The 25,676-nt window shown below is 37.6% G+C and overlaps 1 protein-coding gene across 1 annotated transcript in view; it reads left to right on the top strand.

Annotated features, from left to right (window-relative positions):
* TM9SF2 (transmembrane 9 superfamily member 2) overlaps positions 1-25,676 on the top strand; it is a 50,250-nt gene that overhangs the window by 5,482 nt on the left and 19,092 nt on the right. The window contains exons 2-8 of the mRNA XM_018056401.1: positions 11,136-11,203; positions 12,898-12,991; positions 16,307-16,434; positions 20,877-21,006; positions 22,320-22,444; positions 23,405-23,516; positions 25,059-25,138. Of these exons, the coding sequence (XP_017911890.1) occupies positions 11,136-11,203; positions 12,898-12,991; positions 16,307-16,434; positions 20,877-21,006; positions 22,320-22,444; positions 23,405-23,516; positions 25,059-25,138 (737 nt within the window). The remainder of the gene's footprint in view (positions 1-11,135; positions 11,204-12,897; positions 12,992-16,306; positions 16,435-20,876; positions 21,007-22,319; positions 22,445-23,404; positions 23,517-25,058; positions 25,139-25,676) is intronic.

Below are 25,676 nucleotides of genomic sequence, written 5' to 3'. Positions count from 1 at the left end.
CCTGCAAGAGGTGTGTTCTTGAACATCTGAAAACTGCAGCCATGTGCCGCACATGCAGACACACATAAGTTCTAGAGACTGGTCTGTGCTCTTTGGGCCTCGGAGCCCAGTTCTGGAAACCCCTGCTTGGACTCTAGCTTGCGGTTTGCTATCACCAGGCCCTCTTAGTCAGTGTTGAACTGTAGTTAATTGTAGCTCCCACCTATCTGCGCTCTATGTAGCCGTTCTTTGTTGCCATGAAAATTAACTAAGTATCTATGAAAAGCTTTGTGGGAAAGTGGTGAATGTATTTTTCTCTAAGAGAGTCCTTCTTACTCTCACCTTTCATTCCTATTTAGTGCCCTTTGCTAATAACAGTGATAGAGACTGCGGTTTGTATACTTTGTGTGTGCCAGGTATGTATTAACCTTAGTTGATCCTCAGAACAGTCCTGTGGCTTTTAGATGGGGACCCTGAAGGCTGGGTAGGATGCAGTGCCCTCTAGTCAGGACGAATCGAAGCTGCGGCTCCAGGAGTGAGTCCGCAGCCTGGCTCTTCATGTTGGAATCCTGCTGGGTCTGCCACCGAGCAGGTACCTCTTCTGCTGCCTCACCCTGCAGGTGCCCAGCTGCTGGTAATCCTGGACTTGCACAGTTGCTGCGCATACAACAAAAAGCTCTTTACCTAGGTAATCAGTTTTTAACCAGTCACATTTTGTGTCTGTTCCTTCCTTTGATACAGTCTAAGATTGAAATTTTTGTTTTTTTTGATGGGGGAGTGGAGGAAGAACCTTAGGATCTAGGAGAGCAGCTTCTGGGCCCTGTTGGTGAGGTAACTCAGAAGTTGTGAATTCCAGCATGTCTGTTGGGATTTTTAAATTACATCTAAGTTAAGGTTTTCCTTCTGTAGACATTTTCCTACTGTGAACTTCTCCAGTATTAACATAGTTGAACCTTCCATAGTTTTCCTTTCCTATGGCTATACTTCGGCTTTCCCCACTGGCTCAGCAGGTAAAGAACCCACCTGCCGATGCAGGAGATGCAAGAGACAGGAGATCAATCCCTGGGTCAGGAAGATCCCCTGGCAAAGGAAATGGCAACCCACTCCAGTATTCTTGCCTGGGAAATCCCATGGACAGAGGAGCCTGGCAGGCTATAGTCCATGGGGTCACAAGAGTCAGACATGACTTAGTGGGCGTGCACACACACCTTGGTATCTCAGATCTTTTTGTGACTAGTCACTTATATTGATCATTGTACCAAGTGACCTTTTTTTTGGCCGTGCTGAGTCTTCATTGCTGCATCCAGGCTTTCTCTAGTGTGGTGAGCAGGACCTGCTCTCTGTAAACTGTGGCGCATGGGCTTCTCATTGCCATGGCTTCTCTTGCGGAGCACAGGCTCTAGGGCGAAGCGGGCCCGGTAGTTGTGTCGCACAGGCTTCGTTGCGCCATGGCACGTGGAATCTTCCTGGACCAGGGATCGAACCTGTATCCCCTGCATTGGCAGGCAGATTCTTAACCACTGGACCACCAGGGAAGTCCCCAAAGTCAAATTTCTTCCCTGAGATTTCTCTCTACCTTGAAAAACAGTAGTAGGTGTAAGATGAGGCATATATGACAGCAGTTGTAAAAGAATCAAAACAAAGGAACAAGGAAATGGGAAATGCGGTCCTACAGCAAGCTGTGCCTTGAAGCCATAAAGTAGGGTGTAGTTGTGACCAAGGAGAAGGAAATGGCAGCCCACTCCCGTGTTCTTGCCTAGAGAATCCCGTGGACAGAGGAGCCACGGGGTTCTCTAGGTGGGCTGCTGTCCATAGGGTCGCACAGAGTTGGACACGACTGAAGCGGCTTAGCAGCAGCAGTTGTGACCAAAGTTGGGGTCAGAGGTGGAATGGGCAGATGGGGACTAGAAATAAAATTGTACATTTGGGAGGAGGAGGATTTAGAAGGGAGATGATAGTACTCTTTATAAAAATATTTTCATAAAAGATTTCTTAGGGTGATATTGTAATCAGTCTTGCTTTGGATTTACAGTCTTGCTTAGGATTACTCTGTACCTTTCCTATGTTGTCACAACTTTTCATGCTTGTAATAACTCATCTTGGGACAGTCTGAAAGTGGGGATGTTGAAAGTAACCTCAAGACTCTTCAGAGTCATGTCAGATTTTGGAGTTGGCGGTCTTAATAAGGCAAATTTCCAGATGGAGATGCATTTAATTAACGTATGGATGCAAAATAAAGATGTTTAGAATGAAAAATGACCTTAAAGTTAATCGAGTACTGCTCTCTTATAGTGATTGCCATTTTAATAAAAGAGCAAACTAAATCCCACAGATTTAGAAAACTAAGTCTACCCAGTAGCTACCCCAGAATACATAAATAGCTTTGTCACTTTTTTCTTTTACTTCCTTCAGTGAATGCCCTCTCTCCCCCACCTGGATTATAAATTCTTTAAAAGACAAAGCATTCATGCATTTTATATTATTATAGCATTCACAGTGTCTAATACAGGACATTATGGGCTTTGAATAAATGTGTTGATTGAATGAATTTCTCATGGTTTTTCAGGATTTGTCGTTGTAAGTGTTCTTAGGTTTTCACATACATTGCAAATTTTAGTATTTCCCCCTATTTATTACTTCTTTTGAAGTCATCTTTCCTGCTTCTGACATGTTTTCACACTAAATTTTACTCTTTCATCTTTATTTTTTATTGCTTTCATTTGGCTTCTGTCACTTCATAATATGACTGAAGTCCACTCTTATCTTTAAAGCCTTTTCTTTTTCCAACTTTTAACTGCAGCAATTTTCAAAATTCGAAAGAGTTGAAAGAATAATGATCAGTATATCCACCGCTTAGCCCTCTAGAACCAACGTTTATTTAAATTTTCTTCTGTTTGTTTTATCTGTGTGTGCACTTAACATTTTTTAGAGACAGATGTCATGTTTGTAGCGTACTTTTGCCCTTCATGAAGCCACATACACTCACTGGCAGTCTTACTTCCTTTCTCCTTTCTTGGAATTTTTAACATTTATCCTACTGTCGTATTATGAAGATTTAGTAATACTATTTTTATGATACTTATAATACTTTTGAGATTCCTTGTTTGATTGTAACAGTCAGTATTTAAAATAGAGTGTTATAAATGTAGCATATTTACAAATATATTGCAAGTTGCTATATTCTGTGTGAAAAGATATCATTCATTTTAATTTACAATTTTTTTTTAATTAAAAAATATTCTTTTGTCATGCCCAGAACATGTGGGATCTTAATTCCTCCACCAGGCATCGCACTCTCACCCCCTGCCGTGGTCTTAACCACTGGGCTACAAGGGAAGTTCCCTTAGTATGTTTTAAATGAGATGTCTTAAATTTTCAAAATCTAACAATGTAAAAAAAGGTAGAATGATTGAAAGTGCTACAAAAATAGCCAAGACGAACTGAATATCCAAGATGTGTTTTGATTAGTTCACCAAATGACAGGGAAAGTTCCATAATTTAGTGGTGATATCAATGATGGACCAACTTTCCTATAAAAGTAATTGTGGAAAAGTGTCAGAAGGAGAGAAGTAAAGGACTGAGAGCAACAGAAATTAAAAGTGGTAGCAGCAGTTCAGTTTACTTGCTTTTCTGAGCCAGCAGTCCAGGTTTTGAACTTTTTTCTTTGTCTTAAAGTAGAGCAAGTAATCCCTAGGTCATAAGGTTATTATGAGAGTTGTGCTTGATAATTATTACCTTCCCCTTACCTAGACTAATAGCCAAGAGGGGAGTAATGAATAGGCATAAACAGTAAATGAGAAGCCACTGTCCTTAGTATCCTTTAATGAGAGGGAGATGGGACAGCCTCTCCCAGAAACCCTCAAGGTTATCCTGATAGGTATTCAGATTGAAGAAGGTCCAGTTTCTCTTAAACAATAGATAGTAATAGCTATCTTTAGCTTATAGTTAAGCATTTATTGTTATAGTTTAGTCACTAAGTCGTGTCCAACTCTTTTGTGACCCCACGGACTCTAGCCTACTGTCCGTGGGATTTCCCAGGCAAGAATACTGGGGTGGGTTGTCATTCCCTTCTCGAGGGGATCTTCCTCACCCAGGGATTGAACCCCTATCTCCTGAATTGGCTGGCAAGTTCTTTGCTGCTGAGCCACCAGGGCCCCCAGTTAGACATTTAACTTATTAGTTACTGTGTGACAACTATGAACCTGTATTGTGTTCTTTTTTATTATTACATCATTCATTCTTCACATTCGGAATTGCTTGCCCATGAGCACATGTGTATTAACAATAGACCTAGGATTTGAAATGAATCCAGAAGTCTAACTCTGTTCTTCCTCCAAACTGAAGTTTTGTTCTCTATTTGTATGTTGTGTGTTAGTTTTTGTTTTTAGATGAAAGATTTGTGGGGTGGATTTTTTTTTTTTTTTTTGCTGTTTTGGAAAATCTTGTGGACAGCCCTCCACGAATTGTAGACATCCTTATAAATCACAAACCAAAAATGAAGTATGTTTCTTAGGTGATGTTAACATTTTTGTTATTAGGAGTAGACTTTGAAGCTACTTTACCAGATCAGGAGAAGCTGATAGGTAAATTTAATGGGATGTTGATACTAGACAAAATGCTGAGTATGAGATGGATAAAAACTAGTAATGTACAACTAAGAAAATAGTGAGGGGGAGAGTGTGTGAGTCTTTGGGCTCTAGCCTGAAATGGAGTAAGTGTGGTAATAATCAGTTTAATTGATGCTAAATTTTATAAACAGAAGACTGGCAGGATGTCTAGAAGAGAAATTTTTCTGGCTTCTGGAGTTTGATTCAGAGACTTAAAGTAGACTTAGAGGAAGCCAGTGAATTTGATTTCTAAAGTTATGACAAAGTAGTTTTTTTAAAAGGTTAAACTGGAATTTAAAGTGTTGTGGGTTTCCTAAAGGCCAGTTAAGTAGGGAGTAAACCATCAGTTCAGTTCAGTTCATTCACTCAGTTGTATCCGATTCTTTGCAACCCCATGGACTGCAGTATGCCAGGTCTTCCTGTCCATCACCAACTCCCCGGAGTGAACTCAAACTTATGTCCATTGAGTCAGTAATGCCATCCAACCATCTTATCCTCTGTCATCCCCTTCTCCTTCCACCTTCGATCTTTCCCTGCTGCTGCTGCTGCTGCTAAGTCGCTTCAGTCGTGACCGACTCTGTGCAACCCCATAGACGGCAGCCCACCAGGCTCCTCCGTCCCTGGGATTCTCTAGGCAAGAACACTGGAGTGGGTTGCCATTTCCTTCTCCAATGCGTGAAGTTGCTCAGTCGTGTCCAACTCTTAGCGACCCCATGGACTGCAGCCCACCAGGCTCCTCCATCCATGGGATTTTCCAGGCAAGAGTACTGGAGTGGGTTGCCATTGCGATCTTTCCCAGTATCAGTCTTTTCAAATGAGTCAGTTCTTCGAATCAGGTGGCCAAAGTATTGGAGTTTCAGCTTCAGCATCAGTCCTTCCAATGAATATTCAGGACTGATTTCCTTTAGGATAGACTGGTTGGATCTCCTTGCAGTCCAAGGGACTCACAAGAGTCTTCTCCAACAGCACAGTTCAAAAGCATCAATTCTTTGGCGCTCAGCTTTCTTTATAGTCCAACTCTCACATCTGTACATGACTACTGGAAAAACCATAGCCTTGACTAGATGGACCTTTGTTGGAAAAGTAATGTCTCTGCTTTTTAATATGCTGTCTAGGTTGGTCATAACTTTCCTTTCAAGGAGTAAGCATTTTTTAATTTCATGGCTGCAGTCACCATCCGCACTGATTTTGGAGCCCAAAAAAAGAAAGTCTGTCACTGTTTCCACTGTTTCCCCATCTATTTCCCATGAAGTGATGGGACCAGATGCCATGATCTTAGTTTTCTCAGTGTTGAGTTTTAAGCCAACTTTTTCACTCTTCTCTTTCACTTTCATCAAGAGGCTTTTTAGTTCCTCTTCACTTTCTGCCATAAGGGTGGTGTCATCTGCATATCTGAGGTTATTGATATTTCTCCTGGCAGTCTTGATTCCAGCTTGTGCTTCATCCAGCCCAGCCTTTCTCATGATGTACTCTGCATAGAAGTTAAATAAGCAGGGTGATAATATACAGCCTTGACATACTCCTTTTCCTATTTGGAAAGCAGTCTGTTGTTCCATGTCTAGCTCTAACTGTTGCTTCCTGACCTGCATACAGATTTCTCAAGAGGCAGGTCAGGTGGTCTGGTATTCCCATCTCTTTCAGAATTTTCCACAGTTTGATGTGATCTACACAGTCAAAGGCTTTGGCATAGTCAATAAAGCAGAAATAGATGTTTTTCTGGAACTCTTGTGTTTTCGATGATCCACCGGGTGTTGGCAATTTGATCTCTGGTTCCTCTGCCTTTTCTAAATCCAGCTTGAACATCTGCAAGTTTACGGTTCACGTATTGTTGAAGCCTGGCTTGGAGAATAAATCACGGGGAATGGTAAAAGTGGAGACAGACGTCCAGAAGTATCTGAGGCTAATTTGGATCTTAAATTTAGCAAAAAGAAAGATGTTGAATGTTTTAATTTACTAGTAATATTAAGCTCTTGTAGTAATAAAAAGCCACTGGGAATATACTTCCAGAAGCTCTCTTAAAGTTATATGAAACAAAGAGTAGTAAATTTGGTCATGGGCAAGTTAAGAAAGTATATTTGAAGGAAAAGAGTTAAAAAGTATTTCTTTGAGGTGATGAGCTCTAAACTATCAGTTATAAAACTTAAAAAAGAGATGAAGAGTGTCATTGAAGAATTTATGCTTTTGGCCAGAAAGGCTAATGAAAAGTAACAGTGTCATCCTATACATATATGAAACTTTGATGTCTGTATCTTGAATTCTGCCTGTAATTCTCAATGGTGCACCTTTTAAGAAAGATATGAGAGTAGGGCAAGATCCTGTGAAAAGCAGCTGGCATGATCAAGGAAATACGACAATTCAGAAGATTAAGACCTTTCCATTTTGAAAGATTAAGACTCAAAGGAGAGATGAGAGAAGTCAGAAAATGAGAATAGGGTTTTCCTTCAGTCTTATAATCCTACAGCCAAGAGTTGTACCATGAAACTTCAGAGAGAACATCATAGACTAGGAAAATATCTTGCCTCATCCATTAAGTGGAAATGCAAGAAACTTTTACTCTAAATTTATATGCTCTTCAACAGTGTCCTAATTTTTTTTTTTTAATGGCATCAGATCTCTGAACCTTTTGCCCTGTTTTGGGTTTCCAAAGATGGACATTGAAAGAACATTGAAAACTACCTGGAAAACAGAGCTCGGGGATGAACTCTAGGAGTCTAGTCAGCTTGCTTTCTGTTTTGTAGGGTCCTGATCTAACAATTGTGTTTACAGTTTTAAGTGATTAGAAAAAAATTTTAAAAAGAGTAATATTTAGAGATGAGTGAAAATTACATGAAAATCACATTTCAGTGCCCGTAAATGGTTTTACTGGACTGCAGCCAGGCTAATTCACTTCTGTAATGTTTGTGCCTGCTTTTGCACTACGATCGCAGAGACTGTCCAGAAAAGCCTAAAATATTTACTCTCTGGCTCTTTGGGGGAAAAAACTTGCCAGCCTCTGGGATAGACTAACATTTGAGTTATTTTTCCAGGTAAAGTTTGTCTGACTAAAGTAAAATATGAAGTGTTTGAAAAGGCTATATAAAGGGTACTAAGCAACATTCAATTTTTTTTTCCATTACCATGCTGTCCTATATATAAGCCATTAGTCTCCTGTGACCTCTTAAATGTAAAATTAAATAAAAATTTAAATTCAGATCTTCAGCTGTACTGACCACATTTCAAGTGACCGATGGTCTCATGTGACTGGTAGCGACTGAATTTGACAGTGCAGATAAGGCTGTTTTCATCATTGCTTAAAGTCTCTTGGACATTGCTGCATGATAATACTTACATAGTACTCTGTGACAGGCTCTGTTCTTGAATCTTCTCAGAAACCACTTGCAGTAGAGATTATTATTACCTCCATTCTACAAATGAAAAAACCAGGGCCCTGGAAGTAAAACAACTTGTCCAGGACCCATAGCTAGTGAATGTCAGAGTCAGGATTTAAACCCAGGCAGCCTGGCTTCAGAGTCTGTGCTTTTAATCACTTTGTACTGAACAAGGTCAAGAGTAAGGAGTGTACTTAATCGTAGCACAAGGAAGTTAGCTTCTGTGGTGAAAATGTGGCTCTGGGGATTTTGAGACTCAAAACATAAAAAGTTGTGTAGAATATAGTAGCTACATTCCTTCCTGGACAGAAATGTAAAGATGTGAACTGGATTAACTTTTGGGGAGCTTTTATTTTTCATAAGATAATATTAAGTAGAAGTTTGCATTCTGGTGTATCTTCATAGCAGTGTTGACCCCCTTATAATTAGTGAAAATTATTTTGGCAGAGTAAGCTGTCACCTGGAAAATTTGCCTTCAAAACAGTTACAAATATTTATTTGTGATAATTACTCAAACAATCTGTAAGGTTAAATATTATGCCCTAATTGTCTTTTTAGCCAAAATGACCAGTGATCCATTCTTGAATATTTTATACAAGGAGACAGTTAAACTTTCTTTGTGTTTGAGACAGTGTTGCCATCGAGTTGTCATTTTATTTGAGTACGGTTTTAGGGGGTTTATGTGCTACTGTTTCAGTGCTGTGTACAGAGGCTGATGTCTTCCATTGTAGATCATGAATACTGGAAGAGCATTTTAGTGGGTGAGCAGTGTAGTTTGGGCATTCCGTATTCTAAGTATCATTACATTTATTTTTTTTTAATATAACAGATTCATGGCACTTCATGTATTAGGCACTGTTTGACGTACTTTATAAATGTTAACTCATTTAATCCTTACACCTCTGTGAGGTAAATAACTATTATGCCCATTTTGCAGGTAAAGAAACTGAAGCACCCATGAGTAAACTGCGATGTTAAATAATCTAACCAAGGATAAATAGTGGAGCCTGGAATCTGAACCCAGGCACAGAGGCCCCAGAGGTCTGCTCTTGCCCACTGCTTTGGTATTTTTCCAATGATAGTGTATTATTAGTTTTTGTACATTGAACATCTCCTCTCACTTTTGGGGTTTTGACAGGTATAGAGGACTGCTGACAGCGCTAGTAAATGAGATCAAAATGGGAGATGTGGCTTTATGCACTTGCAGGTAGCCTCATGGTCAGAGTCCAGAAGCAGCCATAGTGATCTGACCCCATAAAATACAGGTACAGCTCCTATTTGTTTGTTTTTGGTTAGCACCAAAAGTACTTCAGGGCACAAATTACTTACTGACATTTTCAGCTGAAGAATTCTGTCCTGAGTAGCAGTGAGCCACTATTGGGAGGGGGTAGGTGGGGTTCTATGGACCTTCAGATATGCCTTGAAGAAATTCAGGGAGCTTCAGTAGGCAGGCATGGCTTTAAGTTAGCCCAGGTTTCCTAGGACGTTCATTCAGCTTTGCTCTCTCTGCTCTGTTGTTGAACTTTATTTGGTCTTCATGAATTTCTTCTCTGTTACTACCTTTGTAGTTAGCATTCTCAAGTTGATCCTTTAAAGCTGTCCTCCAAAGCGAAACCATGTTGTCGTTGTCCATCTGCTGTTTGCTTAAGAGCATGAGATTGAATTTCTAGGATAGTTGATCTGGAAATGTCTTACCTACCTGGCATTTCTTTTTATTTCTTTAATAGTCCGATGATGTTTAATAGCTAATTTTCTATCAGTAGGCATACTGTGAAATGTGTCTAGTTTTTTAGTGGATAAGTCTGCAATATACATTCTTATTTATGGTCTCTTGTGCATGGATGATTTTATTTCTAGGGGGTAAGTTCTCATAAGTAGGATTGCTGGGTAGAAGATTTTATGTATTAATATTTTGCTTTTCAAAAGGCTGTAACCACTTCACATTTCAAAGAACCACAGGTATTATATATAGCTTTTGCAGTTTTTTGGCCCAAGTTTAGTACTATCTCAGCTTAGTTACAAATGTGTCTCAAATTCATATTTCCAGATTTTTAAAAATAAGTGCCATGACTGTTTATCCTCCTACACTTAGATATCTCAAAGGCACTTCAAACAAAACATATCTAAAGGCAAACTCTTGATCTCTTCCCCCAAACCTAATCCTCTTCCGGTGTCCTTTTTTTTAAAACTTGTCCAAATCAGAAACTTGGACAAGTAATTCATCTCTGGTCTTTAAACTTAAGACATCTTTAAACTCTTATCTTTACTGTCTCTCTCTCTGTGTCTCACACACACACAAACACACAACAATCAAAGTCCTGTCAAATTTATTTTCAAAATATTTCTTGGTTGCATCCATTTCTCTTTTTCTTCTTGCTGACAACATTTTTTTCAATGCTTGAATGCTGTGAGAATTTTTTTTAATTGTTTAGAAATGATCTTTGCTACAGAACGAAATATTGAACATGAAAACCAGATTTAAAAAGAAAACCAGAGTCTAAATAGATGTGGTGAATGATTTATTTTAAATGTCTTATTACATTTGTTAGAAATTTTTAGAACTTAAAGAGCATTTAGAAAATATTGGAGACATTTGCAGCTGAAAACTAGTCAGTCAGTTCAGTCACTCAGTCATGTCCAACTCTTTGCGACCCCATGGACTAAAACATGCTTCTTCCCTGTCCATCAGCAACTCCCAGAGCTTGCTTAAACTCATGTCCATCGAGTTGGTGATGCCATCCAACCGTCTCATCCTCTGTTGTCCCCTTCTCCTCCTGCCTTCAATCTTTTCCAGGATCAGAGTCTTTTTTAATGAGGCAGTCCTTCGCATCGGGTGGCCAAAGTATTGGAGCTTCAGCATCAGTCTGTCCAATGAATATTCAGGACTGATTTTCTTTAGGATTGACTGGTTTGATCCCCTTGCAGTCCAAGGGACTCTCAAGAGTCTTCTCCAACACCAGAGTTCAAAAGCATCAGTTCTTTGGCTCTCAGAATTATTTTGTTGTAATTTAAATGCATATAAATCTACTCAGTGCATGGATTTATAAGAGAAGTCTTTAAAGTGAGTTGGATATCGTAAAATTTCACATTTCAAAAGTCAAATTCCTTTTCACTTCTAGGCATGACCTAAGTTTTGGTCTCCAGTTGCTTATATTCTCATTCTGTATTTTCTCATTTTCAGGCTGAAATAGAACTATTTGTGAACAGGCTTGACTCAGTGGAATCTGTTCTTCCTTATGAATATACAGCGTAAGTTTCTCGGCTTGGTTTTCATACGAAATTTTGTGACTCATCAGGATTTTGTGCATTTAGAACTTTACTTTCTCCACAGTTAGTGGTAAGTTTACACGCATTTTAAAAATGTACAGGGCCTGAAAACATTTTTAAAGGGGGTATTCTTTATTTCTAAGGTAGGTTTAAAACGTGGGATGTGATCTCTTGATGTTGCTTTGCAACACCAACTGAAACTATGGACCATGGGTTTCCTTTTTTACCTGATTGGACAAATAGCTATTTTGCTTCATTTTTTTGATTATTAAAAAACCCACATAGTTTTAAACAAAATCCTTGTGTCCCACATAATCAGTCCCCAGGAAAAACTGCTTTGTTGTCTGCCCCCTGCATTTTTTTTCTCTGCATATTCTAATGTATCTGACACATTTTTGTTTTAAATAAAAGTAGCTTTATATATTTTATTTGCACCTTGTTTTTCTCACTGAATCTGTTGTGGACATCTTTTCTATGTTAATACACAGCTGCCTCAGTCTTTTTAGTAGCTGTTTATTATCCCTTTTTAGAGATCGTTGGAGTCTGTTTATGCTTTGTTTCACTAATTCTCTGTTTATGAACATTTCATTATTTCCATTTTTGGGATATTATAAAAATTCTGCATAAATAGACTTTTTTAAAAAATTTGAGCACTGTATACCATATTGGGTGTAAAATACAGTTTCTAAATTTTTGTTGGCTTCTAAATTTCTGCATGATCTAAGTTTTGAAAAAAAATGTTTACTGTAGAAAAATACACAAAAAATTTAAGATGATCCTATGAGAATTCATAATCTTAAAACATGTGTAAGAGGAGGATACAGAGTTCATGAGCAAATGGACCACCATTTATGTAACTGTTGGAGACTTTTTTCCTAGTTTTTGTTAAGTAAACAAATCTCTCTCCTTAAATCTTTGTGAATATTCTTGGGAAAACTCAGTGGATCTCATATCCAGTAGATGGAAAATCTTCATTAGGGGGCTTCCTAGCTCTAGTTTTTATCACTCAAGATTCATCTTCCTCTTACGGCTCTAACTAGTCTGTAGTCATGGTGCTGGTCTCAACCGCAGTGAACACAGTACTGCCCTTTAATGTTCTATAGCAGGGCTGAAATTTGGCTGTAATGTTCAAACAAATCTGATCAGTAATGTCAGGAAATTATAGAGAAAAGCTTGTAGCTGACTGGTCATGGCTTCTGCATGAGTCTTGTTTTCTCAGACGCTCTGTCTGGCCACGCTTTTCATGTTGGCCGTCGTATCAGGATGAGACAGATAAATTTGACACATCTCGAAAGGTCATTAAGTGAATATCTGAATATTAGAAAGATAACAAAGGGAGATAAATTATGCAGAATTCCCCTGAAGAATAGGATGTAAATAATTGTATCATTGGAATGAATAACAATAAATTGTACTGTGTCAGTTTTTTAAATTCTATAATTTATATCTTAATAAAGGTGTTATTTGAAAATCAAAGTGTTATAAGGCATAATTTTCTGATTTTTGTTTTGTTTTGAGGAGATGTGGTACGTGGAACTTGGAGTAGGAATATAGTTCTTACTCATCCACTAGAGCTGCTGGAGTGATAGTACCTAATCTGTCCTCTAGGTTGATTAGGGGTTTGGTATCTCATTGCTTCCTTTTTTGCTTAAAACCTTAAATATTCTTGTCTGCAGGTTTGATTTTTGCCAAGCGTCAGAAGGAAAACGGCCATCTGAAAATCTGGGTCAGGTATTATTTGGGGAAAGAATTGAACCATCACCATATAAGGTTTGTATATAGTGTTACATAAACGTCATTTAGTTGGATCTTTCCTCCTCCCCCCCTTACAGAAAAGCCTGTGGTAACTTAGCTAAGAAGGAATTCATTTCTCTTTTGCATCCAGAAATAACTTCTTCACAGTTTAGAAAGATTCTTCCCCTTTCACAATATGTCATGAGTAAGTTTGTCCTAAGAAACATTCCTCCAGTCAGTGTTGTCAATGGTAAGAGTGCTCAGACCTGCCCCCCATCCACCCCCCGGCTCACTTTGCAGAGGGATCCAGAACCCAGCTTCCAGTCACGATTCTCCATACTACCCTCCTCCTCTTTGGGAACAGTATTCCTAGATTTTCCCCGTTAGCACTTAGAGCACTGCTTCAGTTTTCCCATTGGCTTGTGGGGAAGCAAACCGTTCTATTTTGACCAGTGAAAGTATATTTGGGGTACATCTTTGATGCATTTTTAGAACTTCAGTTAAACCAAGCTGTAAGGACAATATAAGGTATTCTCTTCAGTGTATGTACTTCATCATCATCCAGAATTAGTCTGCCTTTTAAATCTATTATCTTTTAAGCCTAGTATCATTCTGAATTCATAGTCCCCTGTTCAGTTTATATATATATCTGCTCTCCTGCTGCACAAAGTATAATGGAGCTCTTTTAGAAAAATTAAACTCATTTATAATAATAATATATCACCATATACAAAGCTAAATGGTACAAAGAATAAAAATGAAAAGTAAGTTTCTCTCCTCTCTTCTGCCCTGTTCTACATCACAGATTCTTGTTAACCTTTCCTGAAATTTTCCATTTTTGCGAGCACATATAAATAGAATTAAATGTGTGTATTTATGTTTTAAAATACTGTTCTGCACTGTGCATTTTTCTTTAACTTTCTGCTTGGGCGTCTGTGCATGCTGAGCACACGCATGTTACTGGCTGTAACTTGACCCTGGGTTTTAATCCCCCAGCCTCACAGCTTCCTCTCTTGGTGTCCCATCCTTCTTTCCATGATTAGCTTCCTTCGTTGTTTGCTCACTGAGCACCACCATCCATTTCCCTTGCATCTGTCCAGCAAATCCTCATGCCTAGATTAGTCCCACTAGCCTCTCACCCCAACACTGTGTCTCCACCATGCAGCACTGAGAGGAACACATATAATTGTACAAGTTTAATTCACTGCAAGGTGATAGTTTTCAACCATAAGTATGTCATCTTAAAATATTTTGAGATTTTCTACTGTAAAGATGCCAGAAATTTAAAATTTTTTCAGACAGATTTGAAGGACTGATGAGATGAAGTCACTAGGAAAGAAGGAACTCAGAATATATGGACATGAGCGATAGTGAATGGGGCAGGCATACTAACTGTGTAACATTTCCCTGCTGTGGTATGTTGAGATTACTTTGGGAATTGTCACATTCTTCTTATAGCAGAGTGGTTTTATATAAATTGTATAACTGCCTGAAAATCTTCCCTTAGTCTCTCAGCCCCATCTTTCTGTTTATATGCCTTGACCTTGGGAAATGATGGAAGGCGGGAAGAGCACTAGTAAGTAACACCGTCAGTGAACTTGAAGGGCAGCCAGAGTCTCTGACAGTAAACGGTAGAATATTCAGATCTACAGAGTTTTGTTCCCTTTGGTGCAGACTTTAAAGGCATATTACTTCTTTACTAGGATTCTACTCAGGGTTCTTTGTATATAAAGACTGTGCCTTGCTTATGCAAAAAATCCTTCTTTTAGGCCTAATACTTTTCAGGTTTAATTTTGTCTTAGGAGTTGAGGTAAAATAGAAGAACAGAAGGAGCATTTTAAAATGGAGAAAGAATACGCACCTAACATTTTCTATGAGTTTTCTAGAATTTTTTAGTATCAAGATTTGTGCTAAAACAGATTTTTTCTTAAAGAGACAGAGCAGGTATTTCTTAAGATTAAGGCATAGGTTAACAGAAACATAGACTAAAATATCAGCTGTTCCCCCCCAGGCCAACCATAAATGTATTGACATTTTTCAGTATTGGTTTCAGTACTGATTCTTTATCCTTTATTTTCAAAGAATTTTGCCTTATTTTAGATCTGTAGTGAGAGCAGTGGTAACAGGCAGCAACAGAGCAAACCCCAAACTTGCTTTGCCGTCTCTTATCTACGACTTCTGTTGAGGTCAGGAAGAAACAGTGCAGGATATCGTATGCATTAGGTGAAGCTGGAGCTACCTATCATAGGATCAGAAAGTCTCACATCCAGCCACTTGCATTCACTCAGTTAACACAACTGCTGATGCCTTTCACATGCCGGGCACTGTGTTAGGTATGAACAAGAGAGAAATCTCTGTCCTTGTAGATCTTGTGTTCTGATGGGGAGAAGGAAACAAAATGAATTGCTGAAATACATAGCGTGCCTGTTGCTGATGAAAGAACTGTTGAAGATCAATCAGGGAAGAAGGTGGAGAATTTGCAGTTTTAAATAAGCCAGAGAAAGTCTCACCTGAGAATGTGACATTTGAGCAGAAGACTTGAAACAAGTTAAGGGAGTGAACCCTGTGACTACCTGGGGGTGGGGTGAAGAAAGCAGCAAAAGCAGAGTCCTAAAAACTTGGAAATAGATTTGTTAAATTAAGACCTAAGTAGCCCCTGGTAAAGTAAGCCTATATGATATAATATGTTGTGAATAATATGTGTGTATGTGTTCATGCTCTCAAATAAGTCCTCGACCCCAAAGTTGGAGGACTCCTTACTTAGTTTTTAAACTTTGTTTTAAAAAATTGTCAATTTTTGTTTGAACTTCATTATTCATGACATCTTGAAAATTGACAGTCTTTTCAGTTGTGAGTAAAAAGAATCACATTTATACTGATTCTCGATAGCCAGATTTGGCTTTTTCTTGTGTCATCACAGTCTGTTATTCACTGCTGAACCTCCCATCACCTGGTGCATAGGAGGCACTTAACAAATATCCACTGAATGAATATACAGACATAAAAACTTGTCTGTTTATTACTTGAAAGCCGCAGGAGACATTACCATGGAGAGACAGGTGTTTTGTTCTCCATGTGGGTTTTTTCCTGAGGACTCATTTACCTTAAAAAAAATCGGTGAGTTGGAATTATCAAAGATAAAAACTTATTATCAAAAGAAATATTGATGACTTAGGTTTTTAGAGAAACAGTAAGATTGAAATTTAAATGTGATTGAGCTATGAGGAACTTTTATGTTTATTATCAATATTAATGCTCTTAATTTAATGAGAATGTTTTGCTTTTACTCTCTGTTATAGGTGTGAAGGACCTGGGTATTTTAATTTGCTTTCCACTTTATTTTTAATACAGTTTACATTTAAGAAGGAGGAGACGTGTAAGCTTGTTTGTACAAAAACCTACCATACAGAGAAAGCTGAAGACAAACAAAAGTTAGAATTCTTGAAAAAAAGCATGTTACTCAATTATCAGCATCACTGGTAAGACATGGAAATTTGGGATTTGGGGCTTTTTCCTTTCACAGAAGAAGCTTCTGTTTCATTGAATGTGTAAATTACTTCATTGACTAAAATATAGCACATTTATTGCCAGAGGATTACTGAGGTTGACAGCTTAAAGTGTCGTCGTTGAACTGTGCTCAGAGTATTACGCTGTCTGCTACTTGTTTTGGCACATAGACCTGGTACCTAGAGCACTTCTTTTATTCATGTGTAGTTTAAAGGAGCGTATTTATGCTTGGGGAAAGGAACTGAATCAAACTGGTAGAAAAATACGTTATTTTATACTTGTGGACCATGAAAAAGACCATAGGGGGAAAAAATATAACTTTCATTTGATTTTTGAGAAATAGCATCTATTTCAAATAAAAATCCTTGTATTTTGTGTAATGTTTTTTGTTTTATAAGCATGATGTAACATTAACAAGATTAGCATTTAAAACTTTTTTCCTTCGCACGTACTATTTACCTACCATACAATATTCAAACAGTATTAAAAAAGAATTTCAAAAATGCAGCTTTTCAAGGATAACCAGTTGTTGTTCTTCTGGATAATTTTTCAGCAAATGCCTATATTCTGTGGTCTGCACGGTTTGCATATGTTTTCCCTTTCCGTAAAGTATATGGTACTGGAGGTGGTGAACAGGGTACTGTCTCGAACGTCGGTCCTGTCACTGTCTCAGATTGAGCCCTTTGCCCTCGCTCATTTTCAGTTTGGACATGACCTGATCCCGTGACTCAGTAGGGTGGTTGGGACCTCTCATTCCCTCTTGCCTCCTGGGTTCCTCCCCATCCTCTCTTCCATACACATAGAACAAAGAAGTCCTGGGGAGGGGCAACCCAGGGTCCCATGCTATTCACCAACTAGTCTGTGATTAGGGGATTTACTCTGATTAGCCAGACCTGGGTAGAATACACCTGAACCACATAGAAATGAGTTTCCCATAGCAGGGCTCCATTACAAGGAGGGAAACTTGCCCATTACACCATGTCAGCTTCTTTCTCATCTGACCCTCAGTACAAACGGCAGCTTGAAAGGCCCCTCCATCTCCTCATTTCTTTGGTTTCTGGTAAGCCAAGAGCATTTTTCCTCTAAGCTACTGTTAGACCACTGCATAATTGCTGAGTTAATGTAACTTGGGATACCTTTCTTACTTACAAGTAATTGAAAAGTTTCCCTTGGTGTTTTTGCTTTCTGGGTAAATTGTTCTTTCCAGCCTACAGAATCATATTTAAGGCTCAGATTTGCCCCTATCATCTCCATTTTCTCTGACAGTTGATCATTTGTTGAATGAATGAAAGAATGACTCTTAATGGCGTATGGGTGATTTTTTAGCTGTCTCCTTTACCCTCGGTTCTTAAAATACTGTTAGAGTCTTGCTCCTAAAGATAACAGAAGCAGTTCTTCCTTTGTAGCTTCCTGATAATAAAGTACTTAGAAATATTTTCAACTTATTTATGATGCAATTAACATAGGTACTGTTTTGATACCAGTATGCTTAATAATAAGAATAAATAATGTAAAATAGTTGGAAATTTAAACTATTCTTCTTAAAAAAAATAAACTGGAAAAGTACTGGTGAACAGTGATTTTTGTTGTTAAGTCAGAAAAGTTTATGATTTCAAGTCTGAATCCATTAACAAAAAAATCTAAGCCATATCACAGATATACAGTCTGGTAAATCTAGGCAATGGGGTTTGTCCTTAACATTATACATTTGGAAAATATTGATTCATATTGATGAATTCATGTGAACCATTAGTTGAGTATATTTCTGTCCTTAACTTCAGAGATTTTTTACTGTGTAATTTGATTTTAAGCACAGGTAACAGAGTTGACAGAGATAAAACATCATGAGCCTTTAGAAATATGAAAGATGGATGATAAAGTGTTCTCTACTGCTCTCAGCTTCTTTTATCCTGCTCCCTAGGAGCAGCACTGTTTATTCCTCATGTATGTCTCCAGATTTCTGTGCATATGTAGGTATATAAAAAAGGGTGTGCCTTTTAAAATAACAGCTGAAATATTGTGCACAGTATTGTACACAGTTTTGCAAATTGGTCATTTTAAGAAAATACAGGCGTTTTTCCCTGTAAAGCACATCTGTAGATCTCTGTCTGCCTCGTTCTTTTTGTAGTCATGTAGCATTCCATCATGTGACTGACCTGTAGTTCTTCCTCTATGATATTCTAACCGTACTACCTTTTGAACGATTAAAATGCCTGATTATTTGTTAGTGCACCAACTCATTATTCTCGTTATAGAGAACAGTTAATTAACAGTAGTTAATATTCATACCTAAATTGATGAATACTTTTAATTCTTACTTGGAATTTTAGAACATAATTTGAGGATTTCTTGGCTTACTCTGTCAGTAACCTAAGGTACTTCTTGATTCTTGAGACTGAACAATAAATATTTTGATACCAGCAATAGACGCTTGAATCCCTGTTCTCTTCATGGCTTGTGATTATGCTTTTTCCCTAAGTTTTGCCGAAGACTTGGGTCTTTGTGATATTTTATTTATAAAAGCATAATTTATTTAACTAGTTATCAAAGTACTTACATTTTTTAAAAATATCATAGAATCGCCAGACTCTGGCTTATTGGACAGAAAGGGGTCTTTGAAGATACTTCAGTCTAGTGAGTACCAATCCTGGATCTCAGTTGGCTGGCAAAGAGGAGTATTAGAGTGGGTAGCCATTGCTTTCTCCAGGGAATCTTCCTGACCCAGGGATTGAACCTGGGTCTCCTGCATTGCAGGCAGATTCTTTACCATCTGAGTCACCAGGGAAGCCCCAAAAGTAACATAAATGCCAGGTTTCCTTGCTTTTTGCTGTAATTTTTTTGGTGTATTGTGGCAACATGGATTAATTCATTTTGATCAGAAGCTCTAGAAGGTTAAAAAAAAAGGAAACTCTAGACATTAATTTATTGGGAAAAGCAGTTATTAATAAATGAAGCTTGACTGATAGAAGTGTTTCAGATGGAACCTGTAAAGGTGGAGAATAATAGAAGGCATCCCTTAATGATGAAAAATTGGGGCCAGTTATTCGAGCTTTAATTTTCTGAGTTGTCTTACATATTCTTTTTCACTAGTTGAAAATAGTATTTTTAATATTTTGGGTATTGCAAATTTCAGTAGCTACAACTTTCTGACTTAGCAAGGCAGTAATTGAAACTTATATTATTTGAAACTTATACTTTTATATCCAAGAATTTGGGGGTTGGTTTTTTCTTGTTTCCAACCAGTAAAAGACTATATCAAGGCATTATATAAATGGTAAATTTAGAATATTCACCTTAGTTTCACATTTTCTAACTAGCACTATAATTTTATACAGTACTTTCTCTGATATGATAGCATAAAGATATTACAATTAATATATTGCTAGTATATATTCATTGATTGAACTTCATTGTCTAAAAAATTGAAGCAATTAACTGATTCTTGAGGCCTCCTGAAAATATGAATTATTTATATTATATAACATAGTTTTCATGCTTCTAATATTTTATAGTCTTTGCATGGGAACTGCTAGCCTGCTGGTTATAATAATAAGCAACTTAATAGTGTAGGTGATTCTTAAATTTAGTACATTGGGTACTATTAAATAGCATTTAAGTGTGACGAGATGTGTTTTATTAAGTCATGAATGTATACCCTGAGTGAATATAGAATCATAATTTTACTTCCTAAGGCATACGTTAATTAACAAATAAAACATGCCCTGGAGTGTTGTCTTATGACTGTAATAGAACTGGTATATTTTTAGTAATTATTTTTATTTGTATCCTGTGGTGTGTTCTGGGCATTGGGAGCCCCATGCTCAGACTTTAATGTGGTTATACAGTACTACAGAATTTTATTCTTAAAAAAGTTTCTTTTCACTATAGAATTTGAAAATTTTATTTCTTTAGCTTTATAGCAGCCTTTCATTTAGACATAAGTTGGATTTACACAGTTTTAATAGATACTGTAATTTTCACTTTTTCACCTGGCCCTCAAGTTGAATATTTCCCCATATCTTGCAATTATATTCTTCTCCTTTTTTATTGAACTACCTGACTAATAAAAGATTTCTTTCTATACTGTTCCATAAGCTATTCCCAAGAAACTAAACATACTGTTTCATACCTATTTAGAGCTTTTGAGTGTTCTACTGAAGATAAATTATACTTAGGTATCTAGATAATGACATTATTAAGTTAGTGATTGCAGTAAATTAACTTATAAAGCTCCCTTTCAAAAAAGCTACCATATATGTGTCATATATTGGCATAATACTATCACTTATGAAATACCACACACCTTAAGGCATTTCTAGACATTTAAATTTTACAGAGTGATGACAGATTTGGTGAGTAATTCCTAGTCATGTTACATGGTGGTTTGTAACTTGACTTTCATTTCCATGCACAGGATTGTGGATAATATGCCTGTAACGTGGTGTTACGATGTTGAAGATGGTCAGAGATTCTGTAATCCTGGATTTCCTATTGGCTGTTACATTACAGATAAAGGGCATGCAAAAGATGCCTGTGTTATTAACGTAAGTTTCTGGTAAACTAACTCTGCTGCTTTTAAAATAAGCTTTTTGGTAGAAGGCTTCAGTGCTTATCTGGACACAAATTGTTATATTCATCAAATGAGTACTGTTTGCATGTTCTGAAGGACAAATGTTGAGTCTTTTTTTGGGGGGGTGGGGGGTGGGCTGCAACACAAGGCTTGTGGCTTCTTAGTTCCCAACCAAGGATTGAACCTGGATCACCACAGTGAAAGTGCCAGGTCCTAACCACTGGACTGCCAGGGAACTCCCATACTTGAGTTGCAGTTTATAACTCTGGAACTAAATAATTCAGATGCGGTTCAGCATTTACAGACATTGTCTCTTACATGCTAAATACTATGCTATGGGCTTGGACTTTGTATGTTCTGACTCTATTAAAAAAATGTTCTTAGTGGACTACCAGAAAGACTTCATTGTAAGTCCATGAAATTTGTATTGGAAAGTTAAGTCCATAGAATATTGTATTGCAAAAGTTAGGGTATTACACCTTTTTAAAAAGGTATCAATCTTTGAGGCCATTCTTTTATGATTAAAAAAAGACAAGATAAGTGAAGGCATTAATTGAGAAGGTAGTCAAAATTATTGGGGAATATATATCAAATTTTATATAATGAGGTTAACCTGGTTTAATCTCTTAATGAATATAACCTGAATATCAACCTCTTAATGATATTCAGACATACAGACACACACAGTGGGATATAATACAGCCATGAAAAGGAATGAAATAGTGCCATTTGCAGCATCATGGATGGACCTAGAGATTATCATAGTAAGTAGAGTAAGACAGGAAAGACAAAATATATAATATCACTTATATGTGGAATCTTAAACAATGATACAAATGAACTTATTTACAAAGCACAAACAGATTCACAGACATAGAAAACAAAGCAAACTTATGGTTACCAAAGGGGAAGGGGGGAGGAGGATAAATTAGAAATTTTGGATTATTTGATGCAAACTGCTAGGTAAGCAACAAGGTCTTCCTGTCCAGCACAGGGAACTGTATTCAGTATTTTGTAGTAAACTGTAATGGGAAAGGAGATATATATATATGACTGAATCACTGCTATATACCAGAAGCTAGCATACCACTGTACTTTAGTTAAACTACCATTTTTTTTAAAAAAAGGGTGGGGAGTTTAAGCTTAAAACTTACTCATTTTTATGGAGAAGATGAAAATTCTGTCTGGGTTTGAATTTTCCTGAATGGTGGGGCTCATTTTAAAGTTTAATGTTTTGATTCTTTTATAGCCAGTGTTCTAACACTAACTTTGAGCTCTGTTCCACAGTCAGAATTCCATGAAAGAGATACGTTTTACATCTTCAACCATGTTGACATCAAAATATACTATCATGTCGTTGAGACTGGATCCATGGGAGCAAGATTAGTGGCTGCTAAACTTGAGCCAAAAAGGTAACTGTGAAAGAGATAAAAAAAAAAAATAATTAACTGTAAGCGAGATTTAGACCCAAAGAATAAATATTTTGGGCCCAGTTAACTTTTCTTTAGTCAGTGTTCTGACATATAATTTGGTATTTTAGTTGTTTTTACTCAAATTCCCTTTAGCGTGATTGATTGAGTAGTGAGTCAGTGTTCTGACATATAATTTGGCATTTTAGTTGTTTTTACTAAAATTCCCTTTACATGATTTATTGAGTAGTGGGTTGTCCCGAGAAACCATATGAATATTTATTTTCCTGTCATGGTAGGTGGCAGGCAAACCAAGGTGCCTGTTTGTTTTGTTTTTCAGTCATTTTTTGACAGCTTTTCCATGTCAGCCTGGATTGGAGAGCATGAGTGGTCAGCACCGTGTTCCCTTTCACATGGAAAAGCGGAGGCCCAGATGAGCTGCTTAGTGTGTCGTATCGAAAGTCTTCATGAGTGTTAGATGCCAGTATGTGACAAGTCATTGCAAGGGCATCTCTTCAAATTATCAGCTTTTTTAGTGTGAACGTACCTATCATTTATTTGGGAGGTGCTTTTTAAATTGAGTATTCTTTTTTTTCCCCATGATTCTCCCTGCCCCCACCACCAACTGATATAGCTATTTTCTCATGCCACTAATGGTAAAGAAATGCATACCATAATAAGATGGCAGTTAATTTACACTCCCTCAGTGTTTGTTTTGATTTCTTTGAAGATTCTTTAGCACTCTTCAAGTATTGTTTTCAAAAGTTTGGTTCTTATTTGAGTAATAGTTTGATAATGCATGTGTATATGAAGCCCTTCTTATGAAGTAAAGATTTGTACCGTTGTGATCTGAATCACTTTTGACTGTCAGCAGCGTTGTGAAATATGTACAAGATCTCTAACCTTTACTCCATTTGAAAAAACTACTTCATCAGCATCTTGCCGAAATGTTTCTTCTCACAGCTTCAAGCATACCCATATAGATAAACCAGACTGCTCTGGACCCCCCATGGATATAAGCAACAAGGCTTCTGGGGAGATCAAAGTTGCCTATACTTACTCTATTAGCTTTGAGGTGAGTGTGATTTTATCTTTAGTATAACTCAGAAATTGATTTTAAATTCATATTACTTAAACTAATTAAAAATATTAATGATCAGGCTTGTCAAGTAGATAAGCTTTTAATGAGCTGATTTTTGGAATAGTTTGTCAGTGCACCAGGCAACATAATCGTGCTCAAAACTAAGTCTTCATTTAAATAAAAAGTATAGGAAATTAGAGAACTGAGCCTCATTAAAAATGTTAAGCCATAAGAGATACAAACAAGGCAAAAGGTAGAAAAGAGGCATAAAGGATGGTATGAAGATATCCAAGATAGGCAACAAGCATTGGTATGGCCGAGCACTGCAGCAAGCATTTTTGAAAATGACACCATTTTTGAAACCAGGATTTGAGTGTGATTGTAAATGAAGAATTTCCTGATGATAGATGATTTATTATACATTCACTGGAGGGTTTTATTAGGAGGAAAGTAAAGTTTATTGCATGAGAATCTTGGGCAGTCTTCCACCTCTATTTTTAATAAAGTATTTTGGCAATCCAATATAGTTGTGACATTTACTGTCCCCATATAATATATAACTTTGCAAGCCTGGTGCAGTAAATAATACGCCTTTCCCTCTGGATATTAAGAGCTCAGTGTGGATGACACCTGCTAGAGGCTCAGGGTGCCTAGGTTATAGCTTTGGTCTGGTTAAATGTCGCAGATATAGATAGATAGCATCAAAGAGAATCATGAGTAAGCTATTCCACTCAATTTTCTGAAAAAATTAAATACAGCTTCTAAATTATAACATTTAAAATAAGCCTTTGCTAATTAAGATTTAAAACAAGACTTTAAAAAATACAAGTAACTAGATACTGTTCAGTTCAGTCACTCAGTCGTGTCTGACTCTTTGCAACCCCATGAATTGCAGCACACCAGGCCACCCTGTCTATCACCAACTCCCGGAGTTTACCCAGACTCATGTGCATCAAGTTGGTGATGCCATCCAGCCATCTCATCCTCTGTCGTCCCCTTCTCCTCCTGTCCCCAGTCCCTCCCAGCATCAGGGTCTTTTCCAATGAGTCAACTCTTTGCATGAGGTGGCCAAAGTATTGGAGTTTCAGCTTCAGCATCAGTCCTACCAGTGAACACCCAGGACTGGACTCCTTTAGGATGGACTGGTTGGATCTTCTTGCAGTCCAAAGGACTCTCAAGGGTCTTCTCCAACACCACAGTTTAAAAGCGTCAGTTCTTCGGCGCTCAGCTTTCTTCACAGTCCAACTCTCACATCCATACATGACCACTGGAAAAACCATAACCTTGACTAGATGGACCTTTGTTGGCAAAGTAATATCTCTGCTTTATTGTTTTTTATTTACTGCTTAATTTCATCTTGATTTTTCTGAGTCTGGAGTAAATCTCGCTCAGTGAATCTTACGACTGACTCAAGTTATATTAATGAGAAATTGTTGATTGGAAGGTTAAGCTCTGAATGGAAATCTTTGGATTTCTGGTATACTTTGTTGGCAAATTCTTATTTAAAGAGGAGTTTGTTTTTTATAATCTGTCTAGGAAGAGAAGAATATCAGATGGGCATCTCGATGGGACTACATTCTGGAGTCCATGCCTCATACCCACATTCAGTGGTTTAGGTAAGACTACACCATTAATCTCCTTCATGCTCTGTCCTTATTCTAGTCTCTGTCGCTGTGAGCATCTCATCCACTCTGACTCTCGCCAGTTACTCAGAAGGCTGGACTTTTGAATTAGGTAGACTTGGATTCAGTCCTGGATTTTGGTCACTGGTTATGAATCAGGCTGGATCACCCAGGTGCTCAGAGTCTATTTCTTCATCTAGAATTAACCTGTGTCATTGTACTGTTCTGAGGATTGAAGGGAGGTAATGAAACAGCATTTGAGCACCTTACCTGGCATGGAAGAGGGCTCAGTATACAAGCTGCTCCAGCTGTTAGGACTGTTTTTTTATAAATAATAATAATTAGGATTAGAGTTATTGTTGCTGTTACTCTTTCTTCAGAACATGACCCAAAACTTTTATCTAGAGAACCGTTCAAGGTGCCATTGCGCTCCTTTTCCTGCTTCACTGACTAATCTTTTTGACACTCATTAATTTACTGAATAACTTGTTTTTCAGTAGACTTCTTGAGGGTAGAGACTAGTCCATTATTG

Source organism: Capra hircus, chromosome 12 (assembly GCF_001704415.2).
Source record: "Capra hircus breed San Clemente chromosome 12, ASM170441v1, whole genome shotgun sequence".
Taxonomy (NCBI): domain Eukaryota; kingdom Metazoa; phylum Chordata; class Mammalia; order Artiodactyla; family Bovidae; genus Capra; species Capra hircus.
This window is presented reverse-complemented; position numbering and strand designations above follow the sequence as displayed.